We start from the raw sequence: 20702 nt of genomic DNA, 5'->3' as shown, positions 1-20702 counted from the left end.
GAAAGAATAAAATTAAATGATGTGTGTAACTTTGTTCTAACATTTTATGTCCCTCTGAGGCTCGTTCCGCTCTGCCTGAAAACGGCGAGAATGTCAAAAGAGGTAAAAAAGATGGCACCGCAGTGTGTGCTCAGGGTGTAAGTTATGGCCGTAACTTTCTCACTCTGTCAGGCGCTTTAACCGTCTGTCCTGGAGGACACATTAACTTGGTATCCTTAAATAAAGTCCTTTAAATAAAGCTGGGGGAGTTAAATAATGAGAAAGCTGCTCCCACTGTCCTTTCTGCTTTTAAATGAACCTCTGCCTTTCTTATTAATGTCCCCTTATCGCTCATCACGGCCACTGACCCGCTGCTGTAACCCTTTTCCCACTCAACCACATGAGAAGCTCCGGCAAGTGGTCGGCACAGAAGTAATTGAGGGCAATTTTCAAATTAAAATTTAAACCCCTCGTCCATCTTCATGCGATGGGAGGTGGTGGAGGAGAAGGGCTTTGGGGGCTGATGACTTGATCAGGTTTTGCGAGCTGGGCAGGTACTCAGGCTGGGAGAGGTGGGATGATGAACGAGGGGCATTAATCTCTGTGACAGAGAGAGAGGAGTTAGCAGCGGTGATAGCAGCGCTAACGGCTTTAATTAGCATTTAATCAGACGCCTCGGGGCCGATGGAGGGGGAGAGAGGAGATCAAACTCCAACGGCCTTCTGTAAGAAGAGGAGAAAAGGAAGACAGTCCCTGTGGTAGCCAGGCTGATGCTGCAGGCTGTGCTGAGGAACACATGTCTATGATCCTCCTTTTGTACTCCTGTAATGATAGCAAGCTCGATGCACCACAAAGGCCCTGGACCTTTTGCAGGAAGAGGCAGTGTTCAAAGAACATAGACAGCACTCTCAGATACTGTAAATGTTCAGGCTGTGAGCTCAGTTAGATACTGCAACCGAATAGATCATTGAAAGACTTATTAGTTGGAGAGAGTGGGTGATTGAGGAATGAGGATAGATCGGTAGATTCTAGGTTGTAAAGAATATGCATAAACCCCTCTATGCAAATTCTTTGAAGGTTACAGTTATTTTCTTCACAGACTGTGTATTATACTGCATCATTTGTATCTTGTTGCCTATTATCAGACATGCACTGTGGTAGGCATCTGCAAGATTATATAGACTCTACTGAAATTCTCCTGCACGTTGGTATGTTTTTATATTTATTAATTCCTCAAGACAAACATTACAGATGTGACTCTGATGGGCCTCTTTACTCAGCATCTCTTTAGAGTCAGCTGGTGCCCCACAAAGCAATTGTCCGTTCAGACCTGACACAAAAAAAGTGGTGTGTATGTGAACATGCCAGTTAAATTAGGTCACTTTCTGATTCTAGGTGATTTTTTTGCAAGTTCCCAGTTTTGTACAGCTTTATGGCTCTTCTCTGTAGCACTAGTAGCACAGGCTCATGGGTATTGCAGCATTTAGAGCCAGCTGCAATACCAACCTTTTTGTGACCTACAGATGTCCACTATACGCCTGCAAGGATAAAATATTTACCCAGGGCAAAAGCCACCTTAAAATCTAATATTACAGCAAATTACCTGGCACAGCTGCAGCCTGAACAGCAGAGTGAATGCATCCTCCAGCAAAAAAAGAAGAGAATAGCACACTGTGAAAATTCCAGTAGAAAGTATAGGCATCTGTCAGACTACAAACATTTTTTAGAAGATGTATCCTGCTAAAAACAGGTAAAAAAAAAGGCTCTGTGAACATATGCCATGTACAGAGGGCTTAAATGGGGACAGGAAAAGAAAACACAATATAGAAACAGTTAAATTTAATGGCCATAACATACTTGGAAACTCCTGGGCTTTGCATTGATGGTACTTACAGAACCATGGCAGTAGACTGTAGCTGTTGTCTTGGGACTCTTGCAAGGGGCTGCAGATTATGACTTTAATGTGAGATTCACTACGTTTTTGCTTGGCAGCATTCCCCTGCAACTATAATCTGACTTGTGCAGCACATTGAAAATTCAGAAATACAGAATATGCTTCTATAGGTGGAAATATAAAAATAAAAGATCTACAGTGGTAGAAGAAAATGTCAAGGCCTTGATGTGTTACAAAGGTGCGGTGTAGAGTGTCTGTGTGTGTGTGTGAAAGAAAAAAGACACGATGAATGCTCTAGATAGCAGTTTTGATGGTGATGGTGAGGAAGAGGGCTTTTGGCATGAAAGGGACCAGCGTGTGATCATAATGTCATTAGAAGTATACAGTGAGACAGACTGAAGGAGGCTGCTGTACTGCTCTATACCCAAGGGATGTCATTACCAACTGGAACTGAGCAGGGACCTGAACACAGGTCAGACACACAGGAAGTGGTCTCACACACACCCACACAGGAGCAAATGTACACTTACTCGCATGGATACACACACGTACAAGTGCTTTCATTCTCCAACACACACACACACACACTCAGGCAGGCATCCATCACATAACAAATGGACAGTCCTGTCTAGCCTCTGACAGCAGGCTGGTGCTTTTGTTGCTAAACCTGACGAATTCCTCAATATCTAAGTGGACACCTCTATGGACAAATGTACCTCATTAATGAGTGCACACAGATGGGTAACATATACACACTCACACACACACACAGATGCGGACAGAGAGCGCGTGCTGTGCTAAGTTGCAGTGTGTATACTGGTGTTGCCGTCTGCGCTTCATTACTGTTCACACACAGACAGTTGCAGTGTTTTTGTGTCAATGTTTAATGAGGGGCTGGGAGTCTGGGGACCTTACTGCTGTCAGGAGCTCCTGTAGTCTGGAGCTACCACCTGTTCCCATTCACTCCCTAAAGGCCTTAACACACACACCAGACACACGGAGGCATGCAAACAAGATGGAGCACACACACACACACACACACACACACACAAAAACATGTCAACACAAACACACACACACTTGACAAACTACATACACTGATTTAGTCATCCTGTGGCACCACTGTCAGTGTTGGATACATGTAAACAGGTTATTGTGGTTGGCTGAGCCTGGCTGCCTGACAGAAGCTACAAAGACCATGGGAATATCAATTGATACATTTCATATTCCTCGTCAGCTCAGCCCGAGATGACAGCGTGAAAGCTGCTGCCAGTGAGAGTGATCCCTCTCTGCCTCTTTCTGACACCACCGTTTGATGGAGATGTGAACCGTCCTGACTGATCGGCTCTCGCTGATGCACCAACCAGTGCACGTCTTCAAACTCACACACCACGTCCCATAATGATCCCTGACAGACTTTCTGAGACAAAAATGCAGCTGTGAAAAAAGTCAGTTTATACATTTCAAAAAACTAACTTTTATTAAAACAAAAAAACAAAAACAAAAAAAATCAATTATTGACTCATTAACAAGATTATAAAACAGTGATTTAGTTACATAAATAAATTGATATCGGTGTATCAAATCTTAATTTCATAAGCATGTATACATGGGTCATTGTAATAAATAAAATGGGAGAGCAGAAGATTCCTACACAAAAAAAAAATCAAAACAGCTAGAAAGACTCAGAGGAAATTGTATCTGAAGAGAACAAGAGACACTGGACAACGTATTTTTTTCACCAAACACACGTGAGGAATTGCTTTGTTAAAGCATGAGTTACACAGCCATTCACTTACTAATTAAGGACACTAAAGCTGGGACCAAGGTTGGTTTTCTCACCTCATAGAACGCGTTTGGTTGTTAGATAGATCTTCTGTTTGGTTACTTTAAAGCGTTAAGACAAGGCAAGAGAAAAGGCTGCTTTTATCTTTAATTTAACAAAGATGAAAAAAAAAGATGTACAGATAAAGAAAAAAAGACAGAAATGAACAAGAAAGTAAAAAGGCAAGTAATGATAGGACAGCTGAACATTGCAGAGGAGACACTGGAAATTTTGAATGAAGAGAGAACGGAGGAGACTTTTTTATTTTTGCTGTTTTGACTATTAAGTTACTCTTGTAATGGCTATATTACTGCAAGAAGAGACCAAGAGATGTCATTAAATGCATGTAAGGCTTGACACATAATATCTCCAATTAGCTTCTGTATAAAGCACATTTTTCCAGTAGGATCTAGGCTAGTACAACATCTTACATGCATAAGTAAGTACTTCAAGAAATCCTGTAATCTCAACAAATGGTCTGGAGTAGTCTACCTCCCTCCGCTTTTCTATGTTTTCGTCAGCAGGAATGAGCAACAATGTTTTTCTCTGCATTTCTGACGGGATCCAGCATCTCAAGTATGAACACATGTGGCCTTGAGAGTCCAAAAAACCATCAACAAGATCAGTTTAGTCCTTCTGATATGTTCTGTTTTCAACAAATGAGCAAAAACAAAAAAGAGAGAAGACAAATCGAGAGAAAGAGATGAAGAGAGAGCAAACTACAGCGGCTTCAAGTATTTCACATTACATAGAATACTCTGTATAAATTAGTTAACATATACTTTCAGATCCTCCATATTCAGACATATACTATGGCATATATACAGAGTACAATAAATGCTCACTCATGTTGTGTCACGTTTTTGTTTTGTTTTTTCTTTCCTTGTAAGTCAGTCGTTGCTTTTGTTCCGCTTTTTCCTGTGTAGAGAAATCCCTGAGAACGTTCTGGTTGACAATTACTGAAGGTTCCACACAATGAACTATAACAGTAGAAAGTCTAATTTCTAATGAATTCACATGCACAGAGGGAAGTGACACTGGCCTAGTCTGAAAAATACCATAAAATGGTGGCTGTAGAAATGAGAAGGTGGGACTTCCAAATGTGTTAGAGCCAATATTTTTCTGTTGGTTTTAGAGGGAGGATGTAAGTACCAATGCCAGGGCAGTGACGTACAGCAGAGCCGAGCACAGAAACACTTAGCAGGTTTCCTCATAACCTTGGTCTCACAAGTTAGTCCCCTTTATAATTAACACTGAACTATCAAAGGTGATAAATCATCATCATCATCATCATCATGATAGCCAAAGATCTGGGAGCAGGTTCAACACCGAATCATGAGGTAGTTGTCTGCCTCTGGGTTTCTTTAAAACTCAACTACATCTGTTATTTAGTAAAATTTGGGCTAAAACCAGAGCTGTACTGATTACATTAACAATAATACTTTGTCTATGTGTTGTGTACTACTGTGGCCTATCAAGGCTGGTGTGTGTGTGAGATTACAACAAACACGAGTTAGCATTGCTGAAGCTAATGGAACCCAGAGAAAACTAATGGCTGCTCAAGTGCTGCTGCTGCTGCTATGTCTTGAGAAATGCTGATGGCGGCATTCTGTCAGTGCTAAACCCAAACTGTGCCGAGCCGAGCTAAGCTGTGCAGTGCTGCCCAGTGCCCACCAGTGAGGGCCTGGACAGAGGGAGGTGCTCTGTGTGGTTTAAAGCCTTAGTTTCTCTTTGAGGATGCCGAGACATTGCTGTAGTAGTTTTTTTTTCTTCTTTTCTACTTTTTACATGAGCGCTTTTTGTAGAAGGGCTTCAGCCACTTGACAACATGTAACTCAATATACACTGAAAAAGGGAAATAAAAGATGCTTTAAATCATAAAACTAAAGGAACAAAATGTTTAAAAAGCCATTTCACTTTTCATTTTCATCTCGCACACATGTAGAGAAATACACACAACATTCACAATGTGACAAATTTCCTCTCTTCTGAAAAATAAAAACACTTCTGTACACATAGTAGTAATAATATTATTATTAATAATAATAGTAATAATGTTTATAACAATAACAACAGCAAGAACAATAATACCGCATGTGGCTCTGTTGATTTTTTTGTCATCTTTTACTTTCTCTTTTTGCTTCATTCTACAAGTCACATCCCTCTTTTTAACTTGTCTAAAAAGTCCAAAAGAAGTTCAAAAGGCAGACTCAAGTTAATAGAAAAGTACTAGAGTGGGAGGGGCACTTATAGCGACCCCCAGCCTCACCCTCAGCCGAACCTCTCCCTCACTAGCATCATTAGTTTCTTTTTGCCCTTGTAGATCTGTTTCAGGTTGTCTATGAACTGGGTGAACTGAATGTGTCCGTCGTGAGCCATCATGAAAGTCTCCCGGGCCTTCCCCAGGAACTCGATGAACTCGCTGTAGTGGCGCGGGCTGATGTGTGTGAGCCTCGAGTGTGTGGTGTTGATATAGGCCCCAATGGTTGCGTCCAGCAGCTGCCTGAGTGGCGCCTTGTCCAGCGACATCAGCTTCCCAGAGTTCCTGCGACTGTGCAGTGCTGATACCATGCCCGGCGTGGTCAACGTGCATCGCCGCAAAATGTCAGAGAGCACAGTGGCACACTTCACACTCTTGACCACTAGGGGGATAACAGCAGCCAGCTCATTCTTTCCCAGCGAGTGGCTGAGTGCGCAAGCCCACAGAACGTCATTGATGGCTGGGTGTGTGTCCTGGTTGTAACTGAGGTTCAGGTGTGCCATAGCTAATGTTGCTAGCTTGTACGCTCTCATTGGGTAGCCGCGGTGTTCCATGTAGCGTGCAATGGTAAACAGCTGTGTGTAGCTCATTCCTGTTGCCGCCGCGTCCAGTACAATCTGATAGGCTGTCTCGAAGGCAATGTGGTCCTTTTCACAGAGTGTAAGAGCAGAGAGGGCGCAGTTTTGGGGGTCCTTCATGGCACACTGCAGGGCAAGGGTTCGAGCAGATGAAGCAAGGTTCTCCTGCTGGTGGCAGTCCAGGTGCAGGCGGACGATGGTGCTGTTGGACATGACAGTAGTGGCCACAATACTGGTTGCTTCTGTGGGGGTGAAGAGGGTGAACCAGCTCTGCATGATGCTGTCCAGTGCATACACACCTGGCAGACACAAAGAGGAAAGAATTTCTGAACAATCTGAGCACAGATGAATGCATCTAGTGCATCATAAAACAAGAAACCATGCAGACTTACCAACTTCAGTGGCACATGTAACTAACCAGCGCACCATTTCTCTCCTTCTCCAGTTCAATGTGGACAGAGTTATTCTCATCACCTGAGGAAGATGGACATTGACAGAGCAGGAGGAATGGTGGGTGAGTTGCAGAATACGTACAGCATACACAGGGATCCATCCACAAACATGTAGTCTGAAGTTTACTAATAATGGCCATGCATTGGTATAGCAATGCATGATTTGAGTCATCTTCACATCCACATATTTAGATCTTCAGAAAGTTATACGATCCACAGAGTGACAAGGTCTGGCGATTACTCTGCACAGCTGTATGTATGACCTTGAAATTTAGAGCCATTCAATAATGCCACCACAATCTTTTAAAAACATTAGATTTACAAACACCAGGGTAAAATCCTTCTAAGGGCCCACTGATTCAACACAACTGAACTACTTATGTGTTCAATTAAATTGCTGTTGGAAAAAAATGTTCTAAGAACTTGGTACAGAAACACGAATGTTAATGGGGACACATGCTGAAAAAGTGTTTGAAAATGGAAATTTGTTTGGCTTTTGTTCATTTGTCATCCCTTCAAAGGGTGTAGTGTGAAGCCTTCAGATTAGAAAATAAACAAGGTACTGATAAATACACACTCTGTTGACCAACAATAGTGAGTCTGCATACCTGCAGTCCCAGCTCCAGAGAGACTTTGAGAAGTGTGATGTCAGGCAAGCTGTCCATGAGAGTGGCGATCTTGAACGCATCCTGTGCCAGTTTGAAGATGTGAGACGAGGAGTGAATGTTTTTCTGAATAGACTCCAGGACTGTCTCCAGCCTGCGACTATCACCTAGACAGAATATAAACACACAAATAGTCAGGATAGAGATTACCACTGCGCTTATTTGTATGTGTGCATGTGTTGCTAGTATTGTGTTTTGTGCGTATCTGCAAATATGTCTTCACCTTTGGCAGCAGTGAGCATGGTAGAGGCCAGCTCACACTGCTGAGACTCTATGTGGCTCAGGGTGAACCAGCGTGGATAGCGGTTGGGTACTACGGATACAATGTGGTGAGGTCGTGACAAGTCACCGGACGAAGCAGTTGACTCCAACACCGGCAACCTAACAAAACAGACATACAACATATATGAAAGAAAATTGAAAAACATTCACCCTAGTTAGATCGATACTATAAAATGCTATTTTTATAAATATTTTAGGTGGTAATCAAAGACAGACACAGAGACACCAATGGTCTACAAGTCATCACAGTGGAATCATTTTTTTCTTCACATTGTAACAAGTAGACAGAACAGACAGTCTTCATTATGACAGCCTGAAAGTGACTTCAAAATGAAAATGACTTCAGTCGTCACTAGGGGATTACAGTTACCCTATCCCTGCAATTTACTTTCAACCTAGTATTTAATCACCTAGGAACCAAGGTATAATTAGTATTTTCTTCACTCTAATTGGTCATAATGAAGTCAGAGCCCTGCAACACCTGCTAGTGGATGGAGGAGCTTCACTAGTTTCTGACTCTCATTATAATAACACTAACAGGGCCAAGTCTTCACAAGCACCAAGAGCACAACACGATTACCACTGTGGCCAGCTCATCTCCTATTCTGCTTCACTTCCCTTTCCCTCCACTCCCACCTCAGTTTCAAAGGTCTTCTTTCCTTCAGAAGACAGCACAACCTGGCCTTCTCTCAGCCAATCACAAAGCTAATTGACTCCATGGGGAAATTAAGGAATTCACCTTCCAGCCCCGTAAGGCTGGACACACATCAAACAAATACCAACACACATCAATGAAAAGACCAAGGGCGCACACACACATGCATGCACACACATACCCAGATAGACACATACACACACCTGCCCTTTTGAAAACACATCAAAGCAGCCCAGTAAAAGCAATGTAATGCTAAATGCCAGTTTCAATTTCAGAGCAAAGTGCATGTGATACTGTTGCCACCCATGTGAAGGCATGTACAAAAAAAAACAGCCTCTTCTTCACTTGGTTTTGCCCAAGAGGGCACTAGTGGGGCTTGTCTTTTGGAGAGAGAAGGTGACAAAAAACTCAGTTGAGATACGTGCAAGTGTGAACACTGACACTTGGTGTAAAACTGAGATGTTTGAAAGCCTTAGCAACAGCCGGGTTCATTCCACACACATCTAAAGAGCTGCTAAAAGCCTGTACCACACTGGGGCCTTCTGGAAGATTCCTGGGGTGTAGCAAAGCAAAAAAGGTCCCTGGGTAAAGATGGAGGCCTCATCAACATTCCTGTCTTTGTTTGGTTTTCACTAGAGAGCCAGAGGCCTCCATTGGATGGGAGTTCGAGAGGAAGACCCTGCTGAAAAATAACCTCTTCAAAAATCTGTACTGGGCCAATGGGAAACAAAAAAAGGTGAAAAAACCCTAATGGACTGCTCAAAAGCATCGATTCTAAGCATAAATACAGTTTATTTCCAGCCACTGATGCATTCTCACCTTGTAACACACCAAAAACAGGCACATTGGCCATAAACATGATCGTCTTCTTAGTGCAATAGTGCTACACAAACTCTAAACTCAATGTCAAGTGTGCCTAAAACACCAAATTAAACTCATATTTCTTTACGGCTCTGCCATGGCTGGATATAAATGTGTATTATCGATGATATATAAAACACTAACAGAGTGTGCTGAAAGAGGCAATCAATCCCTGAGTGAGTCAGTGAGGAGGGGGAGCAGCGCTGGTGTCAAATGGCTCCTGTGGCACTGTAGCACCCTGTCACATCTGAAAGGGACATACCAATAGGGCCAAAAATATGCAAGGGCGCCAGTGTGGAACGAACACTGCAGAAGATAGACACCATGTGAGGAGGAGCACCTGATAAGTTGTTTTTCTGTAAATATTGATGGAGTGGTAATATAAATAGTGACTAAATTTCATCTTATAAAAAGTCACAGAAGAGATGTGAGAATGAGAGGATGATAAAAAGCAGTCAGGTTTTACCTAAATCCTGAGGCCCTTTGGGACTCTGTTCTGCATCACCATGACTACTGACCTCTTTACCCCATGCTTCTTCCCCCTTCTGACTGTAAACACTCTTCACTTTCATAATTTATCAAGCCCACATCTATCAGCTAAGCGACACATCCTGTGGAAGACCTCGGATTCTATACACAAACTCTTCTCGGGATAAAATCTTCAGGATGCCTGACAGATATGAGGGATCAAATCTTACATGACCAGAGTGGTAACCCCAAATTGTGGCTCTCAGGGCCTAGTATGCTTGATTTGACATTTTTAGTGTTTTCTGCAAAAAAGTGAAAAATTCTTACAGTACAGTAGTTCAAAAATAGCTTTGCAGTCACCCCTATTTTGGCTTTAATAAGTCTAACTCTGCAGCATTTCATTCACATTTCTGTCTTGCTTTGTCAAAAAATGACTTCCTGGCACAATGGGCTCAGGCTATGCAGACACCCTAAGCCACATGTGTGTGAAACAGGACGTGTGTGTCTGCAAATTGAACATTTTGACATTTGACCTGCTATATAATCCACAAGACATAGATATCTAAATTTTTACAATTTTAACTTTTAAGAGAGTGACAACATGAAAATATACATCATTTTATTGATGACTCTATCTGCGTATAGTCTTTTGATACTTTGAACTATATTTTGTTGCTCACCACTATTTAAAATAAGATCACAGAATTACATTTGTAGTAGCGCAATAATCAGCTATTGACTCCCTAAAATCTCAATATTAATGTCTGGCTTTTTTGTGTAAATCTTTGTGCAGTGAGTAATCAAACTTTGTGAGACTAACTTCTACCTTGCACTGTCACATTTATCCTCACACTGACACTGCTGTAAAGTCAAAGATTACGGAATAGGCAGAGGGTAAAAGGTTGTGGATTGCAGTGAAGATCCAGAGTCATTAGTACTAGAATAGTGTTATAAAATCAAATATGATAACAGACGGCTATGATTTTGTCTCTATAGCTTCCAAAGAGTGGAGCTATGCAGTCCCTGGAGAAGCAACAAGCTTCTTCTTCTGTGGCTGCAGTCAAATTCTGGGCAGCCTGTGAACCAGTAGGCAACTCTTCTGTTTTTGTGTTGGCCGCTCACACCAAGCCTTCGCGCGACATATGCTGCACTTTAATTAACCCCATCCAAGGCGCATAAACACACACACTTTTAAATTCTCTCGTGGATATGCATTTGTGTATGGAGGCAGTCTGACTTCGTCTCATTTACAAAAAAAGTGGTTTTGAGAGCAACTGTGACAGCGAAGACAAATCGCAAAGGCAAGTGTAAAGAACATAGTGTGTGTGTAAGAGCGAGACTTTCTCTCTCTCCTTGATTCAATGATAGTGTTATAATAGGTCCATTAAAATAGCCCTGGTTACTTTACCTCCTCCTCTATATTTAACTGTCCGCCATCCCGTGGGAGTGGGGAGGTATATGCTATCACATTACACTACGCTACATTACACACATTCATTATGTGCTGAGTAGACACCCCTGGCTCCCAGGAGCACCCATAAGTGGCCATATTATTCTAAATCGCTGGTTTCACACCAGAGGAGTGAGGATGGAGGAGGCGAGGGGAGGAAAGCAAGAAAGGTGAAGGGAAGCAGCAAGGGAGGGAAGGGAGCGGCTGACTCAGGGAAAACAGGTTTGGGATGTGGGTTTAGAGAAAAGGAGGGGACAAACAGCAGGCAGGACATGGAACCCTGAAACCGCACTGAGATATCCAAACCATCTCGTTTTGGTTTTAGAAGTATATTATGTCAGATCCTGACAACCACTAAATGGTTAACAACAGGAAGGTGTGAATGATGTGTTTGTTGTCTTGTTTCTGTCCCTTTGGTTCTCTGTTTGTCCAACTGTGACACATCACGGAACAAGTAAAAAAAAAAAAAACTCATTCATTCACTAATCATTTGCCAGTTTTCCAGCGATGAACTCCGAAAGGCTTTGTATAAAGCACAACAAACATCTTCCCCACACTGTCCTCTCCCTGTTGGCTCAGCATGCGTATGTGTGTGTGTGATTCCTCCTCATTACAGCCACACTAATTACGCTCTCATTAATGTAATTAATATTCACTGATCCAGCTCCCACTAGTCACAACATCAAAACACAGCAGCGCAGACTGATTAACACACATACACATGTACACATTGTCCACAGATGAATTCACACAGGAGCTTAATATAGAGAGATCACATGGACAATGCACAGACCCACAAAGAAAAATGCACCCTCCAAAAAAACAGTGCATTAAAAACACACAATGCATTGTATTTTGTGATTATTGATTTTAAAGCTTGCGAGAACTACATGTTGTACTTTAAATGGAGGCACCAAAATAGTAAACTTTTTGCAGAGGACAAATTCAATCAAAGTGAGCCCAATTCGAAATGATTATAGCACACAAAGATAAAACACCTACCGCATAGCTCTCAGTGCAATTTTGTACGCCAGTTCAGCGTCATGAGGTAGGAGAGATGTGAAGAGATAGCGGGCGAAGGTGTGCATGGGAACACTCTCTCTGTGGACGATCTCTCCAAGGCCAGAGTACGGACCGGCTGTTTAAAAACCACAACAAAAAATGGTTTGTGTTTAGTGACGGAAGAAAGAGATGAACATGTACATTTTTATATTGTTGTTGGATCATGAGTCATGATTTTTCCATTGCAACCTGGAGAGTGACTTATCTGGACTATCCCCGCCAGCCGGGCAGGCAGAAGCAAAGCCACACGGTATTAAAACAAACTGTGACGTCAAAAACCATATGGTCGTGTGTGCAGACTTGGCCTCACACTCTCTTCCTTCCCTTCCCCTCTTCCTGCGCTCCCCCTTGTCCCCAGTGGGTTATTTTAAACCCCAACAGGCTTCTGAGCCACAGACCACATCACACAGTGGCGCGGCTGCAGCCTCCAGGGGCCTGCAGAGGCCTCTGAGCCTGGTGCTCTATTAGTAACGGAGCCAGAGGTGGGTGGTCGCGCCAGGGATGCGGCAGGGCTGGGGTTTGGGTGGGGACTGGAGTGGAGTTTGGCTGGGCTGTGCCCTCCAGGATGTGTCGCCACCCCCACCACCCCCACCTCTTCTTTTCCCTTTTCCCATAACCAAACCTCCATTCTGTTGTCGCTCCAGTCCCGTAAATGTACACACACTGTTGTGTGTGTGCACTTTGTGTGCTGACACAATACCCCTGGTGTTACTGTGTAAAGAGCTCATTTTGGTCTGGCCCAGGGCAGCTCAGCCTCTATTTGCACCACAAAATGAAAGGATAATAAATAGTGAGACAGAGTCAAATGTGTTTTTCCAGTTTTAGCAAGAATGTGTAGGCCCGTGGTGTGTGGGCGGTAGAGGAAAGACAGGGAGAAAGTGTGCATCTGTACATGTGGGGACTGCTGGGAAATGTAGTGAAATTAATGGTAAACAGATTGCACTTATACAACTTCAACAGAGCTTTACAATTTGCCCAAGGACACTTTAAAATGTGGACAGAAGGAGCTGAGGATTGAACTGCCAACCATGCGTCTAATGGACAACCCGCTGTACCACCTGAGCCGCAGTCGGGTGAAATACATTCTGATTGTTTCCTCACCTTCCAACAGAAAGACGGCCTGTTTACGGAAGATTTTGACCAAGGAGTCATCCAGTTCCACTTCCTGCAGCTTGGCCAATAGCTGCTCTTCGTTGCGACACACTTTTTCTTGAGCATAGAGCCCATCAGGCATCACCCGCTGCTGGCCCAAGCCAATCAGTGCCGTCTCCACTGCCAGCGCCACATACGATTCACCATCTCCCAGCAATCGCTGCACAGGCATTCGTTGGAGGTCTGCTCGGCTTACAACACTGGAGCAGTCTTTGTAGAAGAAAGAAAAAAGAAGACGGAGAGGTCAGATGCACAGTAAAAGTCTGAATCCAATGACCACCCAAAATAAAGACTAATGCCTCAGGAGCATTCCTGTATTCATTGCTCCATGTTAGACTAAAAACCTATTTCTGTAAGCTGAGGAGGCAATGAGGAATAAACCAAGCCGAAGCAGAGCATAGGAAAGGGGAATAAAGAAAACATGAGTCACCATAAAATGAGACAGACATGAAGGTAAACCTACACCTAAACTATGTTTTTTTGTCCCTTATACATCTGTATTCTACATTGACAAAAAGGTACAGTCAGTCAGTAATTACACATCTGTTAAAAATATATAAACAACTGTCTCGTCATAATTATATCCCTGTCTAGGTTGTACAATGCTATATTGTTGCTTTAGTATTGTTTTGTTACCCACGTTTGCAGGATATAATTATACATCAACAGAGCATCATATAGATTACATAGTACAAGTATGTGTATGAAGAAAGCAAACACCAGACACAGTCTGAACTTTTCATGATTTGTGTTGGTTTAGAACATTTTTAAAGCTATATTTGGATTTATTTATTTCACTGTAAGTCTTTAATACCTGAGAGGTCTAAACAGGTGTTAGAGCCTTCCTCTCCCACTCGCCCTGACTCTGTCAGGGTGCTGAACAGGGTACCAATGGGATCCAGTGGGTGTCCAACCCAGCCCTCCATGTTGGTTATGGAGGTATGGCCTTTTTGAAGCAACTCTTAAGAAACACAAGTGACAAAACAAAGAATGACAAGATTATTTACACAGTAATATTTTGGCTTTGTTGTTGGTAATAATCTAGAACATTCTGTACCCTGTGAAAATGATCACCCTCTGAATGCAGAATATAGTGTTCCAACATGCATACATAAAACTATTGTCTGTTCCTGCCCATGTAACCACTCCTAGAGTTCCCCACATCTAGCCCCCTTTTCCCACCCTGGATGGTTGTTGGAAAAGAAAACCATCATGGACAAGTACAGTACAAAAATGTACTTGAAAATGACAGCTAAATATACCTTTCTTGTGCCGGCGAAAGTGCTCTAGTTGTCTTTGCTGTTGCCTTCGTAATGTGTTCACTACTGCAATGGCCAGTCGAAGGGCTTCTCTGGGGTAACCATGTGAGCGAAGGGCATCTACCCTGGCACAAGCTGTCGGGACATGTTCTGAAGAAAACATATTCTCCCATTTACTACAAAACATTCTCAGCCCAACTTTGTGTATAGTGACTAAATTGACACACTTTCACCTACATACTTAGACTTACCATGCCACAACGGCCAACCACGTGAGTCAAAGAGGGAGCCCTCCTGGTTGTCATGGTAACAGTAGTTAGCATAGAGGTCACTGGCGATAATGTGCTGGAGGTGTCGGTCCTGCCAGTGCAGGTCACAGGCCTCAATGGCCCGTGTGAACACAGTCCTGTGGGGGCGCATCTCTGTAGGAGGAGGAAAAGTGAGAGGATTTAATGCTCAATTATCTTCATGCGGTGAGAAAAGGGCAGACGGGGCCCACATGCAAGGTCATTTTTTTGTCTTCAAAGCATAAGCATTTTAACGTCTATTAATATTTTAATTTTTGTGAATTTGCATAATTGCTGTAAACAAACATAACCATCACATAGAGGATTGGCAGCTTGTACTGGCTTCTATGCCACACAAAATCTGCCAGGGTGTTTTAAAGGAAGAGAGCCACTATGGTCGTGTAGAGTGATTGAAAGCCTTGGAAGTGAATGGTCTATATCAAAATGTTATGTTAATGTAATTCTTTTAGAATTATTATCTTGGTTCCTACCCTGCAGTGGAGATGGGTTTAATGCTGATGTTTACATGTGCTACATGTTGCACCTCTCACCTTTACAGCTGTGAGAATGTTAGTATAAAGTATAAAAGTATAAAAATATTATTGACAAACATACAAAACTTGTCAATTTCTGACCTTGGTTGCCATGGGCACCCTGAGGCAGTGAGTGGGTGAGGTTGGGCAGCTCGTTGCCATGGTTACCGTCCTCCCAGGGGCAAACGTCCACGCTGTTCCATCTGCGCAGCTGGCGCAGCCATGATGACTTCTGCTCCGGTTTACAGTGGGGGTTCAGTACAATGCACATCCACAGGGCACCTGGAGACACACACAAACCCCAACATCAACACACATGATATACTTCAGTTACCCACCCTGTTTCCTAGTTTGTGACAATAATGTAAGCAATGAGTCATACGATGCAGGAAAGGGTGTCCTTTGAGATTTAAAATATCTTAAATACAGTCATCATGTAAGATTGAAAGCTTGAGGCGGTTTTCAAAGACATGCAACATCATACACTGTTCCGCATTATTCTACAGCACAGTTTCTGCGCTGCCGCCATCTTGCACAAAACTCTGTGAAAACAGAGAAGTTAACTAGTCCCGAGGCAACGCTGACTGCACACACATCATTTTGGAGTAAATTGGAACAAACAGAATATGAAAAGTGGTTATGTCTCTGGGGATACAAGCACATTCAGGGATTTTACTCTCAAGACTGCTGGAGATATGTACACTCTACACTGTGTGTGAATGTGTGTGTGCGTGTGCACACAGTCATGTTACTGATGCACACAGGCAAAGAGAGTTTGGGAGAAAGGACGAAGACAAGGACAGAGACAGAATATGAAGCGGGAGTAAAAAAAATACAAAAGGTCCAGAACAGAGGGGGAGCAGGAAAAAGGGGGGGGGGGGGATGAAATGGGAGCATAGATGATTTGGACGAGGAGACATGGGTGAGGACAAGTGAATGAGGCATGGCTTTGTGTCTGGAGGAGAAGAGTAGCTGCGACTCAAAGAGGAGAAAGACAAAAGAAGAAGGAGAGAGAGAAAGAGAGAGAGAGCGGCGCCGAGAGGCAGCATTCACCACACATCAGGGGGAGTGATAAGGACTTGGGAAGAAGGGTTTGAAGTGTGGACTTCAAAGAGGCCGTACACACACTTCCAAAAATACGTGGGATTGAAACAGATGAGATCACTGCGCTGTCCTCACAAAGTGCAGAACAAGACCAAAGGGAGAAAACGAACATCATCATCAACAACGGCAGCAGCAGCAGCAAGCAAAACATTAGAGGAAAACAACAAAGACAGGAGACAACACGACTGCTGTCCTGGTGACGGGCCTGTTGGTTTTTACGGCTTGTGAGGAAGTGTTTTGCTGTAGGTACAGTACATCTGTCAAAAGAACTGCACACACTACATCAAACCAAATAAGTGCAGCACTGTGTCACATCAACTAAATATATAATGTAAAGTGTTTGCAAATGTTGCAGAGGTTATAATTGTTTTTTTTGATGAGGCTTTATGTGCTGCATTAAAAAGGCTTGTAATTCACAAAGACACATTGGCTAGGCTGCCAAACCTACACAGTGAAAGAGCGACTGGGCTGCCATTGATGCATGTGCTGTGTGGGCTTTCTTGGACACAAAGGACAAATAAACAAACGAAAAAAAAAATGCACACATGCCTTTTGTGTCAGTGCCTGGATTCGATCATCTACCTTGCTAAATCTGTCTGTGCCTGTGCACGCTGGGAAAGATCTGTCTGTGTATGAGCGTACATTTTTAGGACAGTACATTCGTGCGTGTGTGGGGTGTGTTTGTACTCACCCAGCTCGTCCCAGAGCTGTCTGTACTTGTCGGTCATGGTGGTGCCCTGCTGTCTCCACAGTGCCAGCCGAGGGTCGGCCATGAACTGTTCTGTGATCAGTGTTAACATCCTTGCTCCATTGGAGTCACGCATCTTCAGCATCTCCCTCACCTAGGAGTAGGAGACAGGACCACACAAAAAAATATGTAGTTTTAATAGATGTGTACTAAAGAATTCAACTTTTTTAAGCTGTTGACTTGGATGACAAGCTCCTTTCCAAGACAAAAAAACTGTTGAACTGAGCTGAATGGATAAGCACCACAGAATTTAACAATTTATTTTTTATTATAATTTATTTTTTTGAAAATAAGAGACCCATATCTGCACCTGAAACCTCTAAGGCTTGTTAAGGCTCTTTTATACAAAAGTATTGTCCTTGAATTTTTTTCCTTCCTCAATTCTGGACATGAAAAATCAATAACCATTCATACATTTAAAGTAGTTAAGTGTTTTTACTTAAGAGTTTTAATATTCTTCCAAACTAGAGTTCAGAAAGAAAATCCATTCATTTATAAGCCCTATTGTAAATTAAAAGTTAAGTATACTTATTCTTTTAAAACTAAAAATACTGATTTTTATTGTACATATAAAAGAATGAAAATCCACTTCAGCTAAATCAAGAATACAAAAATGCAACCACTCAGCAGCATGACTGTTTCTTTTCTTCTCTTTTCTGATGCATTACCAGGAGCTGAGTTTCCTTCTTTCTCTTTCATTCTTTCGCACTGGAAGGTTTTCTGACCTGCGCTAATCACAAGAGGGAGTTGTTTATTGTAAACTACAGTGGTCAGCATCTTCTGGTAGCAGGCAAGATAACCACTCTTCATTGGGCGGGGATAATAAAGTAAAGATTCATGTAAATATTGGTCTAAACTTTACTACTGTTATTAAAATTTCATGGAAATGTAAATACAAAGTATGCAAGTTTTTGTCTTACCAGCAACACATTCTTTGTAAATTTCACCAACACTTACAGTAGATCTATAACGCAAATATAATAAGTGTGTTTTCATGATTGAAGGGTGGCTCTGTGTACATGACTCTTAATGTGTATGCATCTGTGCAAGCCTAGTATATGTGTGAGTGTGCATGCTCTGATCACAGAGAGCACAAAGCTGAGAGATATTCTAAAAGCCAGGCAGGCTGGATGATAATGGCCTTGGCTTGGAGTCTTTACATTGCACACAATGCATTAACGCTGGCCTGGCTGTGCCACTGTAATACTAGGCAACAGAGACAACCGCACATCTCGCATGTAATCGTTTAATCATGGGTACAGAGCAGTATATAGTGCAAGCTCCCACTCTTTCTGTACTTCTCTTGTATCTTACACTTTTTCTCGCTCCTGCAATTAGCCCTAGCTGAGAGACAGCCGGCCCTTTAATGTATGTGCATTATCTTTTACTCCCATTCCTAAAGGGAATAAAAGATAATACAAGTTCACAACAAAGAGGGAGAAAATATTTATTAAAAGGACAGAGAAAGTGGATTTGTGTGTTCTTCTGTAGAGTAGAAAGAAACTTAGGTTGATGGTGGCCTTTAACCAACAGTGTCGGTACTGTATGTGCTGCATGCATGTTGTTATGTGCTGTATGTGGATGAGTGGCGCCCGACCTTGCTGAAGAGCAGGTTGAGCTGCTTGCCCGAGCCGTGGTATCCTCCTTGGGACAGGAAGAGCTTGACTTGCTCCTGAACCTGCTCCTCATCTAGGTGCCAGCAGTTTTCATCATCCACACTGGCTCCTGCTGTTGGGTCTGGGGCCCCTACACACAGACATATGCATAGACACCATTAAGCTTTTTTTCTTATTATCTCTGTGGATTTACTAGTTTTACCCTGACTGCTGCGTGCTTTAATCTTAACAACCACAATTTAAACCTAATTCCACCTAATACACCAACTAAAAATAGCCTTGCAACAAAAAGCCTGATGCTTCTTAATATACCTGTGGGGATGTTTATTGGTGCCCTTAGTAGCATTGAAAAGTAGACACTTCTGCAAATACATTTTTATAACTGCATTTACATTTAATTGTGCAATTGAACACATGCATGCAGACAACACTGCAGCAAAGCATAATAGTTGCTTGATAATGACACAGGATGAATAAGCTGCCCCTGCAATTTAATGTAAGTAACATTAATTTAGCCTAATTCTGTCTTTTCCATTAATACTATCATTGTTATTCAGCTGTACTCTTTTCTGTATTCCTTAAAATGACTGTAATGTTGTTTGCTAGTGGGAAAATTGATAGAACTGATTCAGCATGTTTTAGTTTACATTTCCAGACTTAATGGCGGATCTCTTCATTCTTTTCATATCTCTTTTCAGTCCTCTTTCTGTGTTTCCTTCCTCCCTGTCTGCTTCCTGTATGCCTTTATTTTGAACATCACATGTTCACTTTCTCAAAAATGAAACTTTCACACCTACTCCATGTTCCCTGTTGTTCCACTGGTTTCTCTCTTTTTGTTGTTCACCCTTTTTGTTTCTGTTTTCTCTAGGTGAACATTAAGTACAGAATTGACAACAAGAGATATGCACCTTTCTCTATGTCTCTGCTCACCGCTTCATCTCTGTCTTTCTCTCTCAGAGGTAAAGAGTGATCTATAGTGTTGATTACAGGCACAGAGTCTCTCCTTTACTCTCTGGATCTCATTAATGGGTAACATTGATCCTGCCACACTTTACCTTCATCATGCACTCAATACATAGCAGCAGGAAGATGCGCATTATCATGTGATCTTAAACATAAGCACCACAACCGCTTACACACACAAACCAAAACACACGTCCTCACCATGGACCTGGTTGATCTCCGAGTTCTGTGACAGAATCTCGTCGGCCAGTTTCTGTGCAGTAGGCAGCACCTCCGTGTGATGGACTGATATGAGATACTGGACGAATTTCTGCAGCTGGTCTCTGCTCATCTGAAATAGCGTTTCCGAGATGGGCAGATGCAGCTTGACCTGCTCAGGCTTCCGTACTCTGTAAAGGGACAGCGCCACTACGTGGGCGCAGTAGAAGATGTCTTTGTTTCCGCAGGTGCATGTTACCGCTGTGATCTTGCAGCGGTCAAAGCTTACACTGACACTGCAGACGAGTTCTGGGGATGAAGGTGTGGCAGGGTCTGTCACTGTGCCGCTCAGGTGGAAACCTGGATAACAAGCAAGAAATGGAAAAAAAAGTTAAATTTGTCGTTTTTTTT

The 20702-nt window shown here is 42.6% G+C and overlaps 1 protein-coding gene across 1 annotated transcript in view; it reads right to left on the bottom strand.

Annotated features, from left to right (window-relative positions):
• Positions 1–5582: 5582 nt before the first annotated feature.
• LOC114440819 (zinc finger SWIM domain-containing protein 6-like) overlaps positions 5583–20702 on the bottom strand; it is a 38207-nt gene continuing 23087 nt past the window's right edge. Inside the window, exons 2-14 of the mRNA XM_028413347.1 lie at positions 20295–20651; positions 19112–19260; positions 17458–17608; positions 15765–15944; positions 15094–15264; positions 14846–14992; positions 14398–14544; positions 13533–13793; positions 12372–12507; positions 7877–8034; positions 7597–7760; positions 6929–7010; positions 5583–6835 (exon numbers count right to left, since the gene is read on the bottom strand). Coding sequence (XP_028269148.1) covers positions 5970–6835; positions 6929–7010; positions 7597–7760; positions 7877–8034; positions 12372–12507; positions 13533–13793; positions 14398–14544; positions 14846–14992; positions 15094–15264; positions 15765–15944; positions 17458–17608; positions 19112–19260; positions 20295–20651 — 2969 coding nt within the window. The 3' untranslated portion in view covers positions 5583–5969. The remainder of the gene's footprint in view (positions 6836–6928; positions 7011–7596; positions 7761–7876; positions 8035–12371; positions 12508–13532; positions 13794–14397; positions 14545–14845; positions 14993–15093; positions 15265–15764; positions 15945–17457; positions 17609–19111; positions 19261–20294; positions 20652–20702) is intronic.

Source organism: Parambassis ranga, chromosome 9 (assembly GCF_900634625.1).
Source record: "Parambassis ranga chromosome 9, fParRan2.1, whole genome shotgun sequence".
Lineage (NCBI taxonomy): Eukaryota > Metazoa > Chordata > Actinopteri > Ambassidae > Parambassis > Parambassis ranga.
Note: the sequence above shows the minus strand (reverse complement) of the source record. Positions and strands in the feature narration are given on the sequence as shown.